The following is a 14,867-nucleotide window of genomic DNA, read 5'->3' on the forward strand; positions in this document are numbered from 1 at the left end:
TCAGCATTTCTGTATCCCTTGGGTAAATTCCTAGCAGTGCTATTGCTGGGTCCTAGGGGAGTTCTATTGTTAATTTTTTGAGGAACCTCCACTCTGTTTTCCAGAGGGGCTGCACCAGTTTCCATTCCCACCAACAGTGTAGGAGGGTGCCCGTTTCTCCACATCCTCACCAGCATCTAGAGTTCTCTGATTTGCTCATTTTAGCCACTCTGACTGGCATGAGGTGGTATCTCAGTGTGGCTGAGACATTTTCCTGATGGAATTTTGGTTGGAACACAAAGCGTAAGAAAAATGTTTTGAGGACAAAAGATTTTTATTAGTGGCCATGCGTTATTCCAGTAATTTTCTAAAAATTTAATTTAAAAAGTCATCATGACCGTTTTCCTAAATAAAATTCAGAATGAAGTACCTGAAAGAGAAACAAATTCCAGAATATGTCTCAGTTCCCCTATGTGACCTATAAAGATTTGAAAGATCACCTTCTTTCAGTAGTCCCTAGATGATGATTCATATCCATGACAGCAAAACATAAAAAGGAAATACAAAACTATTATATTCAAGGTATCTTTAGAATCTGCAAAGCACTTTAGTCTGCTCAAGGACTGGAAGCTCAAAGAGCTGGGGCCCGGAAGACAGTGGGAACAGGCGGGGCAAGAGTGAGGGGCGCTCCGGACATCCTGCTGCAACAATTCTTTCCTGTACTTCTGTCTGCGTTGTAACTTGGACTTTCCTAGACTTCTCACACTACTCGGATTCTAAAGCTGGAGTAAAAATGGTTTAAAATTTTTCCTCTCGGCACAATCCCTCATAATCTGATAGCAGGATCTAACTTTTGGAGGCATGAGAATCAACACACTGGTAAGAAAATTTCTGGCAGGCTGCTGCTACGCATTTAGTAAAACAAATCTCCTCACGAGCTGTCCGGCTACCTGTGTGGTAAGAGGCTGTCCGTCCTGGCCATACCTCAGAATCATCGGATGCTCAGGCCCCACGAGTTAAAATTCAGAAGATCTGAGTGGGCCCAAGCATTTAAAAAACAATTTATTTATTTTGAGAGAAAGCACAAGTGGGGGAAGGGCAGAGAGAGAGAGGTAGAGACAGAGAGTCCCAAGCAGGCTTCGCACTGTTAGCACGAAGCCAGATGCGAGGCTCCATCCCGAGAACCTTGAAATCATGACCTGAGCTGAATGTGACTGAGCCACCCAGGTGGTCCCCCCTCTCCCCCCCACCAGGCATTTTTTTGATACTGGAAGGAGAAAAAAGTATTCTGGGGAGACATTCAAATGACAGTAGTAATTTTCTTTATCCCCCTTTGCCCTAAGCACTCCTGCCCACATCCCTGACACTGAATTCACGGTAACCGGTATGTTAAGTGTTGCTTTGACACCAGCTAGAGATAAGAGGACAGCTGAAATCATCCACTTGAGTCTTATTCCATCCTGTGGGAAGGTTGGTTTTCACCTATTTCTAACAAGAAATTCAAAACATTTTAGCTGCTTTTCGTGAAAGTACAAGTAAGTTTAGCACAGAGCCAAATACCCATGCACATCATCCTTGAGTTTCTCAGTATTTATTCGAGTATAATAACCATTTTCAAGTATATAAATCCTGATTAGAATTTAAGCAAATATAGGGGCACTCAGGTGGCTCAACTGGTTAAGCAGCCAACTTTGTCTCAGGTCATGATCTTACAGTTCATGAGTTCGAGCCCCACGCTGGGCACAGCTAAAAGCCTGGAGCCTGCTTTAGATTCTGTGTCTCCCTCTCTCTCTGCCCCTCCCACAATCACGCTCTGTCTGTCTCTCTCTCTCAAAAATAAGTAAACCTTAAAAAAAATTAAAAAAAAAGAATTTAAGCAAATATAGATACTTCCTTCTTCCTCCTTCCAAGAAATCAGAAAATAATTGCCTCACTTTTCCATTAGTAAACATCATCAAAATCAACATGACACCACATTTATCCACACTGCTATACTCGCATTACAATGTCAGAGTCAAGTTTTTCCTCACTGAATTTTCTTAAATACACCAATTCCTTCCCTTTCCTAAACCCTGTTTTTGTTCAGGTAAATGTTCTTACTCAGAGGCCTCTGAAATTGCCTTGGAGCCCAAGTTCAAAGATCTTAATTAACGCTCCTCCAGAATCCTCTCCCAGGTTTCTCAAACTTTCCAGAAATAAATACCTTTGGAAAGGAGGAGTAGAGCTTATAAAATAGTCCCTGTGTTTTTCCAGAAAGAATCACCTGGAGCACCTGTTTCATATACAATTTGGGTTGCCTGGGTGGCTCAGGCAGGTAAGCCTCCAAGTGTCTGACTCTTGATTCTGGCTCAGGTCATGATCTGGGAGTTCATGGGTTTGTGCCCTGCATCAGGCTCTGTGCAGATAGTGTGGGCCCTGCTTGGGATTCTCATTCTCTCTCTCTCTCTCTCTCTCTCTCAAAATGAATAAAAAATACACACACACACATACATACATATATATATATATATATACTGGGCTTCTCCCGGGAGGAACTGATTCAAGTACATAGGTGAAAGACAAGAAATCTGTATTTTAACAATTGTCCCAGATTCTGGAAGTACATTTTTTTCTGATGGCATTCATTCATCACCGCTCCCATACCTGCCACCATCTCATGTGGTCTTTTCTCCCTGCCTGTCATCCACCCCTCCCTTCCAGGGATGTACCCTCCTTTCACCTATTCCAAAGCACTTTTCTTCCCAACAAATCCAGTCACACTGATTTCTCTTTCTTCTCAATTCCTGCCACAATTAGTCATGGGATACAATATTTGGCCTTTTAAGTGTACTGTATTCAATAAAACTTGTGGAGTGAATGATATCAATTATCTTCTTTATTTTTTCTAGGTCAATTTCAGTGTTCAGACAGTAAGCAAGATTAAATGATCTGCAAATACATAAATGTATTGAATATGATTCTGGAGCTATGGTTATTAACTCAAACACCCCCAACAGTTCACTATTTAAACTATTAGCATTGAATGCTGCAGGAAAATGATACCTTAGTTCTCCCACAAGGAAAGTAATTTATTCTGTAGGAACTTGATAATTACAAGCTTTCTCATTTCTTCTCTCTCATCAACAGCTTACTCACAGAGTTAAGGGACATACTAAATAAAGCCGCCTCCTGAAACGAGCTGGTATTTGCTTTTAAAATTGTCCCAAGAAAAAAAGCAACATGTTCCAGTGGTGGTGAACAGTAATTCAGCCAACTCTTAATTATCTGAGGAGGAGGGATCTGGAAGGCAGCACTTAAAAACCCACAGATGACTCCCGACTGCATTTCATCCAGGACAGTAACTGTGGCAATTGCTGCTGCTTTATGGGGGTGCTGTCCTTGTGTGAGAAAAGACAGCAAAACACAGAGACTGTCTGCAAGTTCCCCTTTAAATTCTAATAACCTAGGATTTGATGACTGTACTCATCTTACTAGTGACCTCTGATGGATTGCTAAGGGACATAAGTTAGGAAGGAAATTGATTATCAAAAGGAATTACGGGTTGGGACTCATTATCTACCCCCAACCTCCTACAACAGACTCTCTGGAGGGAAGAGTAGCTTTCAGCTACCTGAAGACTTCTCTTGCCAGATGTCTGAACTTTGAGGAATAGAAGAATAATCCAGAAGAATGTGGAATCTGGAGCCCACCACCAATTCTATTAATAGGTCTCTAGTAGGATCCATTAGTCTGCATTTTTAAAAGCACCTAATGCTGGTTCTGGGCTCTTTGGAAAACATTTTACAGGGGGTCTCTTTTCTCACCCTGCATGCTTCATGCTTTTCCCTTTTTGCTCCTGCCTTTTCCCAAATAAAATGTTTTCATTTCTTTCAGTCCTGACCATGCTTTAAGGCCCTGCTCAAATACCAATTACTTCCTGAAGGCTAACAAGATCACCTTTGCTGAAAGGGACCTCCCAATCTCTGGCACCCTTGTGCCATGAGCAAACCTCTAACTGTAAGAGAATAAAAGGAGTTTCATTTCATTCAACAGTTATTTCTTTTTGCAAGCTCTTCTCTCTTATTAGGCAGTAGTAATCTCTATAAAGGCAGACTAAGGCTCCCATTCTTTTACCCCCTATAATAAAGCACCTACAGTGTGTGTGACAAATTCTGCAAAGACTTCCTGAATGAATGAGTGATCAAGCAATGAGTGAAAGAACGTTTCTTCTAACAAGTAGCCGAAGCTAAAACCGCATGAAAAAGGAAAATGGCCTAGATTTTGTAGTAACAGTCTATGACAGCATAAGCATCAAAGTCTTTCAGTTTCTTTATTTGTAAAACTAGGGGGTTTCAGAGACTTTTTTAAAAAGCTCACTAAACACCATTCTGTGTCAAAAGCCCAATGTTCCTGACTCAAACCTGACCTTTTTTCCTCAGCCAACACCACAGCTATCTGTATCACACAAGCTATCTGTATTCCCAAGATGTAGCTACTGACGAACTCGGCCTGAGGTACTGTGAGACCTGAGCTGGTACTGGAGAAGACAATGAGTGTTTTTCTCTTTTACTTCTTCCTCCTCAAACCAAACAACATTCCTCTTGAAAATTTCCAGCAATGGGGCACCTGGGTGGCTCAGTCTGTTAATCATCTGACTTCGGCAGGTCATGATCTCACTGTTTGTGGGTTCGAGCCCCATGTCCAGCTCTGTGCTGACAGCTCAGAGCTTGGAGCCTACTTCAGAACTCTCTTTGCCCCTCCCTTGCTCACACTGTCTGTGTCTCTCTCTCAAAAATAAATAAACATTAAAAAATTTAAAAAATTTTTCCAGCAAGAAAAAACACTAACAGTTGTTAGGTGGCACCCATCCTAACAGCTATTTCACAATGTGATGATTTCCTACAGAGCTGGGGGGGCGGGGGGGGGGGAAGAAGCCCTGTGAATTTCATGCAATCAACATGTTCACTGCAGTATAAAAAACAAAAACCAAAATAATCTGAATAGGACTGTCAAATTCACCTTTTCTAAAGAATAATATGGAATTTAGAGTCTAATCAGTTTAGCCTCCTAATTTTACATCCGCTAATAATCTGAGAAGTCTTTAAAAGTCTTTTTTTTAATGTTTATTTTTGAAAGAGTGTGAGTGGGGGAGGGGCAAAGAGAGGGAAACACAGAATCCTAAGCAGGCTCCAGACTCTGAGCTGTCAGCACAGAGCCCAACACAGGGCTCGACCCCACAAACCATGAGATCATGACCTGAGCAGAAGTCGGAGGCCAACCCTGCAAAGCCACCCAGGAATCCTGAAAGAGTTTAAAGTCTTGGCTTCAATCGCTTTTAGATTTTAGATCATCACTTTCATTAGTAAGAGAAAGTCCCACTAAACATATTTTTTTCTACTGCTCTATTTGTTCATCTCAAAGCAATCCAAAACTTTCTGAGCAAAACGTATTTATAACCCAGGATGGTTTACAAATGTCTTAAACGCCAATAATCTAAGTTGAGCACAGCCAAAATACACTTTTTAGTGTGATGTAGTAATTGCCAAGATTTGAAAGAGAACCTTCATTTCTTATTTAAAACAGTATCATTAATTTGTATGTAATTTTTAGTTTCGGTAATGTGTCCTCAGGTAGAAACGGAGGTGGCAAAAATGGCAAAGTCCAGGGTATGTGATATATAAAATTGGCTCTTGACAAACGGAAGGCATCACCTTTACAAGATCTTAACCCAAGTATACAGGACACAGACTGACCCAAATAGAAAGAGTGGAAGCTTCTGAAAAAACCCAAATAGGTAAATGTAAAACCAGTCAATGTGTTATGTTATAATACAGACAGCATAACTTTAAAGAAATTCATAACATCTAAACCATGCAAGCTACGTGATCAAGAGTACCACTTTCGATGACTTTTCTGCACAAAATTTCCTAAATTAGAGCAACAGGAAGTAAAACAGCCGCAAGTTAATTTGCGGCCTTGGAAGGGGCAGATTTTAGCGTTAAGCCAAGAGCGAGAGATCCTAAAGGCACCGCATCCAAGGATCAAACGGGACCCTGAACAGTGTGCCAGTTCTTACTAGCCGCGAGCCCCGGCATAGGCAGGGCAAGGGGAAAGCGGAAAAAGGGAACAGAAACGGCCGTTCAGGGAGCCGAGGGCCGGCTTCCCGGCCAGACCCCGCACCCCGGGCTTCCCATTCATTCCGCGCCGCGCCCAGGTGGCGGCCGCGCGTCCGCAGCCGCGGCGTTCTCCGCCCGGTACCGCGCACTCACCTGTTCGGGAACACGACCTCGCGGCGCCCGAGGCCGCTGAGGCCGCCGCCAGGAGCCGGGGGGACGCGGGCCGGGGGGCGGCCGCCGGCGGAGGCGAGTGGCGGCGCAGCCCGGGGGTGGGCAGGCGGCGCAGGCCGGACGCGTCCCTCTGCAGCAGGGCGGAGCAGAGCCGCCGCGGGCTCTGATACATGCCGGGCGCCGCCGCCACAACCGCCGAGGCCCCTCGCGCGCGGGACGAGCGGAGCCTGGCCGAGGCCGAGGCCGAGGCGGGCGAAACGAGCAGACGCTCGGGGACCTTCTGAGTCGCCCAGCCCAGGCCGGAGGGCAGTGCTGAGCAGACAAGCCCTAGAGGGAGACGCGCAAGCGACGGCAGCTCAGGCAGCAGCCGCACGGTCTGCCGCCGGCCGGCGAGGGCTGGAGGGTAACCGGCGAGCGCAGCGCGCTGACAAAGCGGGCGCGACCAAGTGGGGCCAGGAGGGGGGGATCCGTGGGACCGTCCCCCGGCGCGACCAGGCTGACGTTCCCTGACTCGGAGTCATACTATTTTGAAAGGAAGAAGATCTTCAGCTCTTTGGAGGGCGGAGGCTGTAGAAGATCTAAAGTGATAAGTATTTGTTAGGGTGTTTTAAAGGGATGAGCCTCCCCTTCTGCTGGCTGGAATGGAAGCGCCCAAAGGCTGAGGGGCCAGAGACCGTTCAGGGCTGTCTGTGGCCCTGGGGACACGTGTGTGTCCAGGTGGAAGACAGCGTCTGTATGCGTGTGTGAGTGTATGTGTGAATACACCAAAGGGCGTCCGCCTCCTGTCCCTTCGGAAGCGTATGTTTCTTTAAACGAAATTGAGCATGTAAAGCACCGACTATGCGAAGGCCGTGATGGATAAGACAATGTCCCTTTCTTCAAGGGTGTTACACTCAGGCAAAGGGGACAGAAGATGGCAAGAGAAATCAGACTATAAAGCTCCACGAGGTAGATGAAAATCAGTGCCACAAGATCCAAAAGCTTGGCAATCGAGGTTATAACAGGCTTGGGTGTTCTAGAAGGTTTATTAGAATTGGCATTTGAGTTGGGCGATGACTAGGAGGTCTAGAATTTAACACATGTTGAATTGGGTAGGGGCGTGGTGGTGATTTATACACGAAGGAAGTAAGCAGAAAGCCCTGTTGTATTTGGGGATACAACTCCTCTTGGTTATGTAGGATGGAAGCTAAGGAGTAAGAAGACAGATGCTTAGACAGGTTATGGTGTAGATGGCAGACTTAATTTGGTAGGAAATGAGAGTGGTTGATGTTTTGTGAGCTAGGCAAAGATATGATCAGGGTCTTGTTTTAACTGGAGGTCATGTATTCTTGGCACATGTAAAGGCAGGACAGGGGGTGCCTGTATAGCTCAGTCTGTTGAGCATCCCACTCTAGATTTCTGCTCAGGTCCTGATCTCATGGTTTGTGGGATGGAGCCCCTCATGGGGCTCTGTGCTGACAGTGTGAGCCTGCTTGGGATTCTCTCCCTCTCTCTGCCCCTCCCCTGCTCGCACTCTCTCTCTCACTCTCAAAATAAATAAATAATCATTAAAAAAGAAAAGAAAAGGCCAGAGAGAGCAGACCAGCTGAAATGAAAGATATTCTAGATCTGCATCAGGTACTGGAAAAGAATGGATGGAAGACACTTCTCCAATAGGGCCGGAAATGACTAACCAGGAATGAAGGGGTGTAAGGGGGAAGAATATCCAAGACTGGGTTCCTCCTTGAGTGACTTATGAGCTAGAAATGTTTTCTTGTTGGTCTTCCCATGATTTTGCTGATTCTCCTGTCTTACGCAATTGGAAACTTATCATTAGCAATAACATTCAAAATACTTTTCAGGCGAGGGTTATGTATCTAACACCAAGAAGGTATGGATGAGTCAGCTGGCAAAAATTGATCACAACTCCAGGAGGTAATCTCCTTAGGAAGTCATTAAGCTCTCTTGGCCTCAGTTTCCTTCTCTATAAAACATAGAATCATACCTTAGTCATTACGTGAAATAAAAAGTGATAATAAAATCAGCCTATAAAAAGTGTTCTGCAAATATAACAAAATGTCGACTTAGAATCTAGGTAATGGGTGTATGCGTGTTCACTTACAATTATTTTTCTTTTCCATATGTTTGGAAATACTTGTAATGAGTGCTGGGGAAAAGTACTTTGACAAGTTAAAATTACTGTTCAAATATAAACTGTTACCATTATAAGGAATTCAGAGGACAATTCTATCCTGAGAATGGGTCAGTAGTATTGCTTAAGATATATTAAACACTGTGTACTTTAAGCAATCAGAAAAATATAAAACTTACTCATTTCAAAAATTCGTTCAGTAAACATCTGTTGAGTACATACTCTGTGCCAGGCTCTACATTAGGGCATACGATAGTGAACTGAACAGTCCCTTCACAGTTTAGTGGGTGAGACATCGTATACACACAAATATAATTATCCAATAATAAATATTGAATCAGGATATGAACAAGATACTGTGGAAATAAAGAGGGTACCTAATTGCCTGGAGAAATAAGGAGAGGCTTTTGGAACAAGGTGACTTCTAAGCAGGAAGGGATGAGGGATGATATCCACCGAGAACAGCAAAGGCAAAGAAAGGAGGGATAGCAAGTACCAAGCTTTGATAAGGCTTCAGTGCAGGGTGCCTATAAGGGAGTGGCAAGAGATGAGGTGGAAACTATGGGCAAGTACCAAAGTGTGAAGTGTTTTCAGAGGAGTTTGGACTTTATCCTGAAGGTTCTGAAGAACCTTTGAAAAAAATAAGCAGAGAGCTTGCCCTATCAAGGTTGCATTTTTGAAAGATCTTTCTGGGTGGCTCAGTCAGTTGAACATCCGACTTCGACTCAGGTCACGATCTCGAAATTCATGAGTTCCGGCCCCACGTTGGGCTCTCTTCTCTCAGTGCAGAGCCTGCTGCAGATCCTCTGTCCTCTTTTCTCTGCCACAGCGGACTGTGCTCGCTCTCTCACTCAAAAACATTTTTAAAAAAAGGTTAAAAAGAGAGAAAGATCTTTCTGTCAGCAGTGTGGAAGATGGACTGAAGATCAGGGAAGAATAAGAACAATTCAGGTAAGGAAGAGCATATGCTGGTTCAGATCTCTGGAGGAAGGGCATGCCGTGTGCGTGCATGCACACACACACACAAGCACACGTGATTCTGATGCACAATGCTCTTCCTCTATCAATGAATACATTAGGGGCAGTGGTGGAAAAGAGAAGGGTTTAAGAACTGTGAAGGAGACAGAAACCATACGGTTAAGTGACAGATTAAATCTAAGGGTTGAGGGAGGGAGGAGAGGACAGAGTCTAGGAATGACTTGGGTGACTGGGGAATAGCAGCACCAAATAAAGAAAACAGATGGAACACCAAACACTGAGTTAAGGTCAGTGATGTGTCCATGGAATTCCCAGGCGGAGTCACTTTGTAGACAAGTGAAATGGTGGGCCTGGAGGTCACAGTAGGGTCCGGGCCAAACACTCTTAAGAGCTCAGGAGTTGAAGCCATGGATGGTGACATCACCCACAAAAAGTCTTTTGAGTGAGATGAGAAAAGGGGTGAGGATGAGGTCCCTGTGAAGGAAACAGTACCTTTAAGGATTGGTTGAAGGGAAAGAGACTTGAGGCCTGGTCAGAAGAGAACAAGAAGACAATGGTGTCTTAGCAGCAAGGGGACAGATGGGGCACATGGATGGCTCAGTTGGTTGAGTGTCTGACTCTTGATTTCTGCTTGGGTCACAGTCCCAGGGTTGTGTGATGGAGCCGTGGTGGGCTGAGAGTGGAGTCTGTTTAAGATTAGCTTTCTCTATCCCTCTGCCCCTCTGTCTTCCTGTTCCTCCTCTGCTCATGTGTGCTCCCTCTCTAAAATAATAAAATATATATATGTGTGTGTGTGTGTGTATATATATGTGTGTGTATATATATATATAGGGGACAGTAAGTTTCTAGAAGGATGTAGCAGTGATAAATGCTCCCAAGAGATCGAGGAGGGGACTGAATCCTCTGAATTTGACACTTAGAAGGTTGCCCTTTAGCTCACTATGAATAGTTGCAGGTAAGCATGGTGATGGTGGAAGAAACAAGACTGCACTGATTACTGGGACTGGAAGGCTGGAGACCGATGAAAAACAATGGGATAAAGCCCCAGGTGAGCCTTTGTTTTTCTCATAAGATTGGAGCAACCTCAAAATAGAAGTAGAGGAGAAGGAGTCCAATACACATAGGAGAAATTGTAGTTTTTCTACTGTTGAGACTTCCTGCTTAACACTACTGTTTGCCCAAAGGTTCTGCTAGTTTCTCTATTAACATCAGCGGTCTGAAGCAAGGCTACATAAAAAGAGCACACATACAGGCTGGTGGGCAAGAGAAATCTCTCTTTCTCTCCATTTTTTTTTTTAAAGTAATTTCTATGCCCAACTTGGAACTTATTTTTAATAAGTAAATTATTTTTAATAAGTAAATAACTAAGGGGTGCCTGGGTGGCTCAGTCAGTTGAGTGTGGACTTTGGCTCAGGTCATGATCTCACGGTTCATGGGTTCAAGCCCTGTGTTGGGCTCTGTGCTGACCGCTCAGAGCCTGGAGCCTGCTTCGGATACTGTGTCTCTCTTTGCCCCTTCTCAGCTCATGCTCTGTCTCTCTCTCTCAAAAATAAATAAACGTGGGCCACCTGGGTGGCTCAGTCGGTTAGGCGTCCGACTTCGGCTCAGATCATGATCTCACGATTTGTGGGTTCGAGTCTAGCGACAGGCTCTGTGCTGATAGCTCAGAGCCTGGCCTGCTTCAGATTCTGTGTCTTTCTCTCTGACCCTCCCCTGATCATGCTGTCTCTCTCTCTCTCTCTCTCTCAGAAATATATAAAACATTAAAAAAAAATTAAAAATAAATGTTAAAAAATTTTTTAAGTAACTGAATAACTGATATTGTCTTTGGTATATTTAAAAATGCAGAAAAACTCCAATTGCTTTCACTAGATTTTTATAGTTAATAAATTCATTTCAAAATCTATGTTAGACTCCTTTGGAAATTTCTCATTCATTATACGCTTTTTCTCAGAAGGTAACCCTTTTTTTGTAAGTGTCTTTTCAGAAGCTAGCTCATCAGGCATCCTGAGCCAGGAGAAATGTGTCTTTCCATCTCCTGCTGGGACTGCAAAGGTATGATTGTTCTGACACTCGTCGCCCAGATGATGCTGAGGCCTTACTTCCCACAAAATGTCCAGCACACAGCTGATGTGCACTGAGCTCACCAGGGGCACCAAGGCAGTTGGGTTCCTGCAAAATGTAGGACTACTTTGAGGAATAATTGCATTTGACTCAGTAACTCCTCACTGGTCTTACAAATTCTCTGAGAACTGCACTGCCGCCTGACCTTCCTTCTTCCTTTCTTCCCTTCCAGCTTTCCCTTTATCCTGACTCTGAACTTCTGAGCAGGACAGCTCCCTCAGCCTCCTCCAGGTCCTTTGTGTCTCCTTCACCGACTTTGCCCTATCTTTTGCGTGTATTAAATGCCAGTTCCCAAATACCACCACCAGCACCAAGATAAAACTGAATTTATGGCTCGCTGTTGCACAGGAGAATTACCACCTCAAGAGAGATTTGTGGTGTCTCAAAGAAGGAAGGGCGGGGTCTGCTTTATCGAGATTTTGAAGTTTGGTTTAAGACACGTCCTTTGATGAGGAATGATATATGATGGTGATTTAGGACTGGTGGAAACAGCAAGGGAAGGATTAGGAGGCCCAGAGTCCCAAGAGTGTTGGTAAGAAAAATGTTGATACTTTCTAATAAAGAGTTGGCCTTTCTTTCTTTCTTTCTTTCTTTCTTTCTTTCTTTCTTTCTTTCTTTCTTATGTTTATTTATTTTTGAGAGAGAGAGAGAGAGACAGAGCGTGAGCAGAGAAGGGGCAGAGAGAGAGAGGGAGAGTCTGAAGCAGTCTCCAGGCTTGGAGCTGTCAACACAGAGCTCAATTTGCCTGACGTGGGGCTCGAAGTGGGTCTCCAACTCAGGAACAGTGAGATCATGACCTGAGCTGAAGTCAGACGCTTAACCCTGACTGAGCCACGCAGGTGCCCCAAGAGTTGATGGTCTTTCAAACAAATTCCTGGAATGGACAATAAAGTTATCTGCCGGAGGGGCACCTGGGTGGCTCAGTCAGTTAAGCTCCGACTTCGGCTCAGGTCATGATCTCACGGTTCATGGATTTGAGTCCTGCATAGGGCTCTGTGCTGACAGCTCAGAGCCTGCAGCCTGCTTTGGATTCTCTCTCTCCTCTTTCTGCCCCTCTCCTGCTTGTGCTCATTCTTTCTCTCTCAAAAGTAAATAAACATTAAAAAAATTTTTTTTTAAAGTCTCGTGGAATAGAAAAGCTATGCAAATGAAAACAATGGAACAGTAAATCAGGTTAATGTATATGTGGGAGTGGCTGGTTTCAGTTTCACAGTTAATTACTTCTTGGCATGTACTTCCTCGAGGACAGACACAGGTACAAACTTAAAAGCAAATTTCAAAAACCTTTCCTTGTTTTCTTTGATACAGTAATGGACACTTAACCTCTTGCAGTCACTCATGACCAGAAGTTAAATTTTAATCTCCTTTTCCGTGCAGGCTCAAGGAACTCTCAAGATTTCCTCTTTCTTCCTGCATCATAACATGATCCAAAGGTATTTCATGCTCTTTCTCGTGGAAGGTCCGGTCCAATGATGCCGTATGAAATTCTTATTTCCTGCTTCCTGTCCATGGACCAAATGTTCTTTTTCATGATTAAAATTAAAACATGGCAATTTGCTCAGAATAAAAAGCCCATATTTTATTCTTTAAAAGATAAGTACATGAAGCAAAAGATGTCTCACTTTTTTTTTTTTAAGTCGCCAACTTTTAATTCCTGTATTTCATAGAAACAAGAATGTGGCAGACAGGCTAATATGAAAAATGTGTTACAAAACTGCAGGTGTAGGGCGCCTGGGTGGCTCAGTTGGTTAAGGGTCTGACTCTTTATTTTGGTGCAGGTCATGACCTCACAGTTTGTGGGTTTGAGCCCCGCATCTGGCTCCGCGCTAACTGTGTGGAATCCCAGAGAAAGGGGTTCTCTCTTTCCTTCTCTCTCTGCCCCTCCCCTGCTCACTCTCTGTCTCTCTCTCAAAAATAAACTTAAAAAAATACTTTGCTACATAAAAAGAAATAAAATAGAAATAAAAGTGGAGGTGTGTGCCTGTTGCCCTCTCTCCATCTGGAACAGGCTCTCCCCCACATCAGGCACAGCAGCGGCACTTATCAGCTGTCTCCCGGCAGATGCAGCCCTGGGCATACTTGGCACAGCCCATGGGGCAGTGGGAACAGCAGCTCTCCTTGCAGGGGGTGCATTTGCACACTTTACATGTACAGGAGCCCAGGTGGGTGCAGGAGTCCCCGGTGGGACAGAAGCAGTTGGGGTCCATTTCGAACCAAGGCGAGGACAGAGCTCCAAAGCAGGTGACACCGGAAGACACTGGTGCGGGCTGGAGGTGTGGCCGATTTCTCATTATTTTTAAAGAGCATTTATAGTATTACTGAAATCTTCAGGGGCGCCTGGGTGGCTCAGCCGGTTGAGGGTCTGACTTTGGCTCAGGTCATGAACTCATGGTTCATTCGTGAGTTCAAGCCCCCCCCCATGAGGCTTGCTGAGTAGAGCCTGCTTTGGATCCTCTGTTTCCTTCCCTCTGCCCCTCCCCTGCTCTCTTCTCTCTCTCAAACATAAATAAGGCTTTCAAAAAAAAGAAAAAAAAAAGAAATCTTCCAAGCTTTAGGAAGGATGACAATCAGTATATGTAGCTTATCAGTTTGCAATCGTGTTTAGCTAATAAGAAACCTGAAATAACTGGATTAAAACAAGATAGTGCTTTCTTTTTCTTCCTATGTAAAATAGCACCTAAGAAGGCCGTCCAGGGTTGGTGTGGTATATGGTGTTTTTTTTTTTTAATTTTTAATTTTTTTTAATTTATTTCTGAGAGAGAGACAGCATGAGCAGTGGAGGGTCAGAGAGACAGGGAGACACAGCATCTGAAACAGGCTCCAGGCTCTGAGCTGTCAGCACAGAGCCCGACACAGAGCTCGAACCTATGAACCGTGTGATCATGACCTGAACCGAAGTTGGATGCTTAACTGACTGAGCCACCCAGGTGCCCCTCCCCGCCTTTTAAAAAAAACTTTAAATGTTTTTAGGTGTGGTCTATGTTGACCAAGAAAGAATTCACTGACAATATAAGCACACAGGCACTTATTTGGGCAATTAAAATTGCAATTCAGGAGACACAGAGTCAGGTGACTTGTGTTCTGAGGAAGACAAAGGGCAGTTATGAAGAAAAAAGGTCATGAATGCAGTTCTCATTTAAGAACTCTGTGCAAAACAGCAGTTGAAACTAAATTAACTGGTATGGTGGGGTTAATATGCAAAAGAGGGATTGAAACTTGTCCTTGAGACTGGAGGGTATTATGCTAAGCAAAATTAATCAGTCAGAGAAAGACAAATATCATATGATTTCGCTCACATGAGGAATTTAATATACAGAACAGATAGACATAAGGGTAGGGAAGCAAAAGTAATATAAAAGCAGGGAGGGGGACAAAACATAAAAGGCTCT

At 44.1% G+C, this 14,867-nt stretch overlaps 2 protein-coding genes and 1 long non-coding RNA gene across 3 annotated transcripts in view; 1 reads left to right on the forward strand and 2 right to left on the reverse strand.

Moving 5' to 3' along the window:
* The window catches only part of LOC120243134, a 13,633-nt gene extending 9,050 nt beyond the window's left edge, over positions 1-4,583 (forward strand). Inside the window, exon 3 of the long non-coding RNA XR_005531228.1 lies at positions 4,398-4,583. This is a non-coding gene — a long non-coding RNA (uncharacterized LOC120243134). The remainder of the gene's footprint in view (positions 1-4,397) is intronic.
* Positions 1-6,620, reverse strand: part of NOCT (nocturnin) — a 27,097-nt gene extending 20,477 nt beyond the window's left edge. Inside the window, exon 1 of the mRNA XM_039249174.1 lies at positions 6,228-6,620. Within this exon, the coding sequence (XP_039105105.1) occupies positions 6,228-6,417 (190 nt within the window). The 5' untranslated portion in view covers positions 6,418-6,620. The remainder of the gene's footprint in view (positions 1-6,227) is intronic.
* Positions 6,621-13,499: 6,879 nt separating this feature from the next.
* Positions 13,500-13,685, reverse strand: LOC120243133 (metallothionein-1F-like). The gene has a single exon (XM_039249175.1). It carries the CDS (start codon positions 13,683-13,685, stop codon positions 13,500-13,502), a length of 186 nt encoding a protein of 61 aa, XP_039105106.1.
* Between the last annotated feature and the right edge of the window lie 1,182 nt (positions 13,686-14,867).

Source organism: Hyaena hyaena, unplaced genomic scaffold (genome assembly GCF_003009895.1).
Source record: "Hyaena hyaena isolate Hyena2069 unplaced genomic scaffold, ASM300989v1 scaffold_333, whole genome shotgun sequence".
Classification (NCBI taxonomy): Eukaryota; Metazoa; Chordata; class Mammalia; order Carnivora; family Hyaenidae; genus Hyaena; species Hyaena hyaena.

Bases quoted from the DNA above. Each gene is read 5' to 3' on its own strand.
- LOC120243133 (XM_039249175.1), bottom strand. From the start codon at position 13,685: ATGGACCCCAACTGCTTCTGTCCCACCGGGGACTCCTGCACCCACCTG.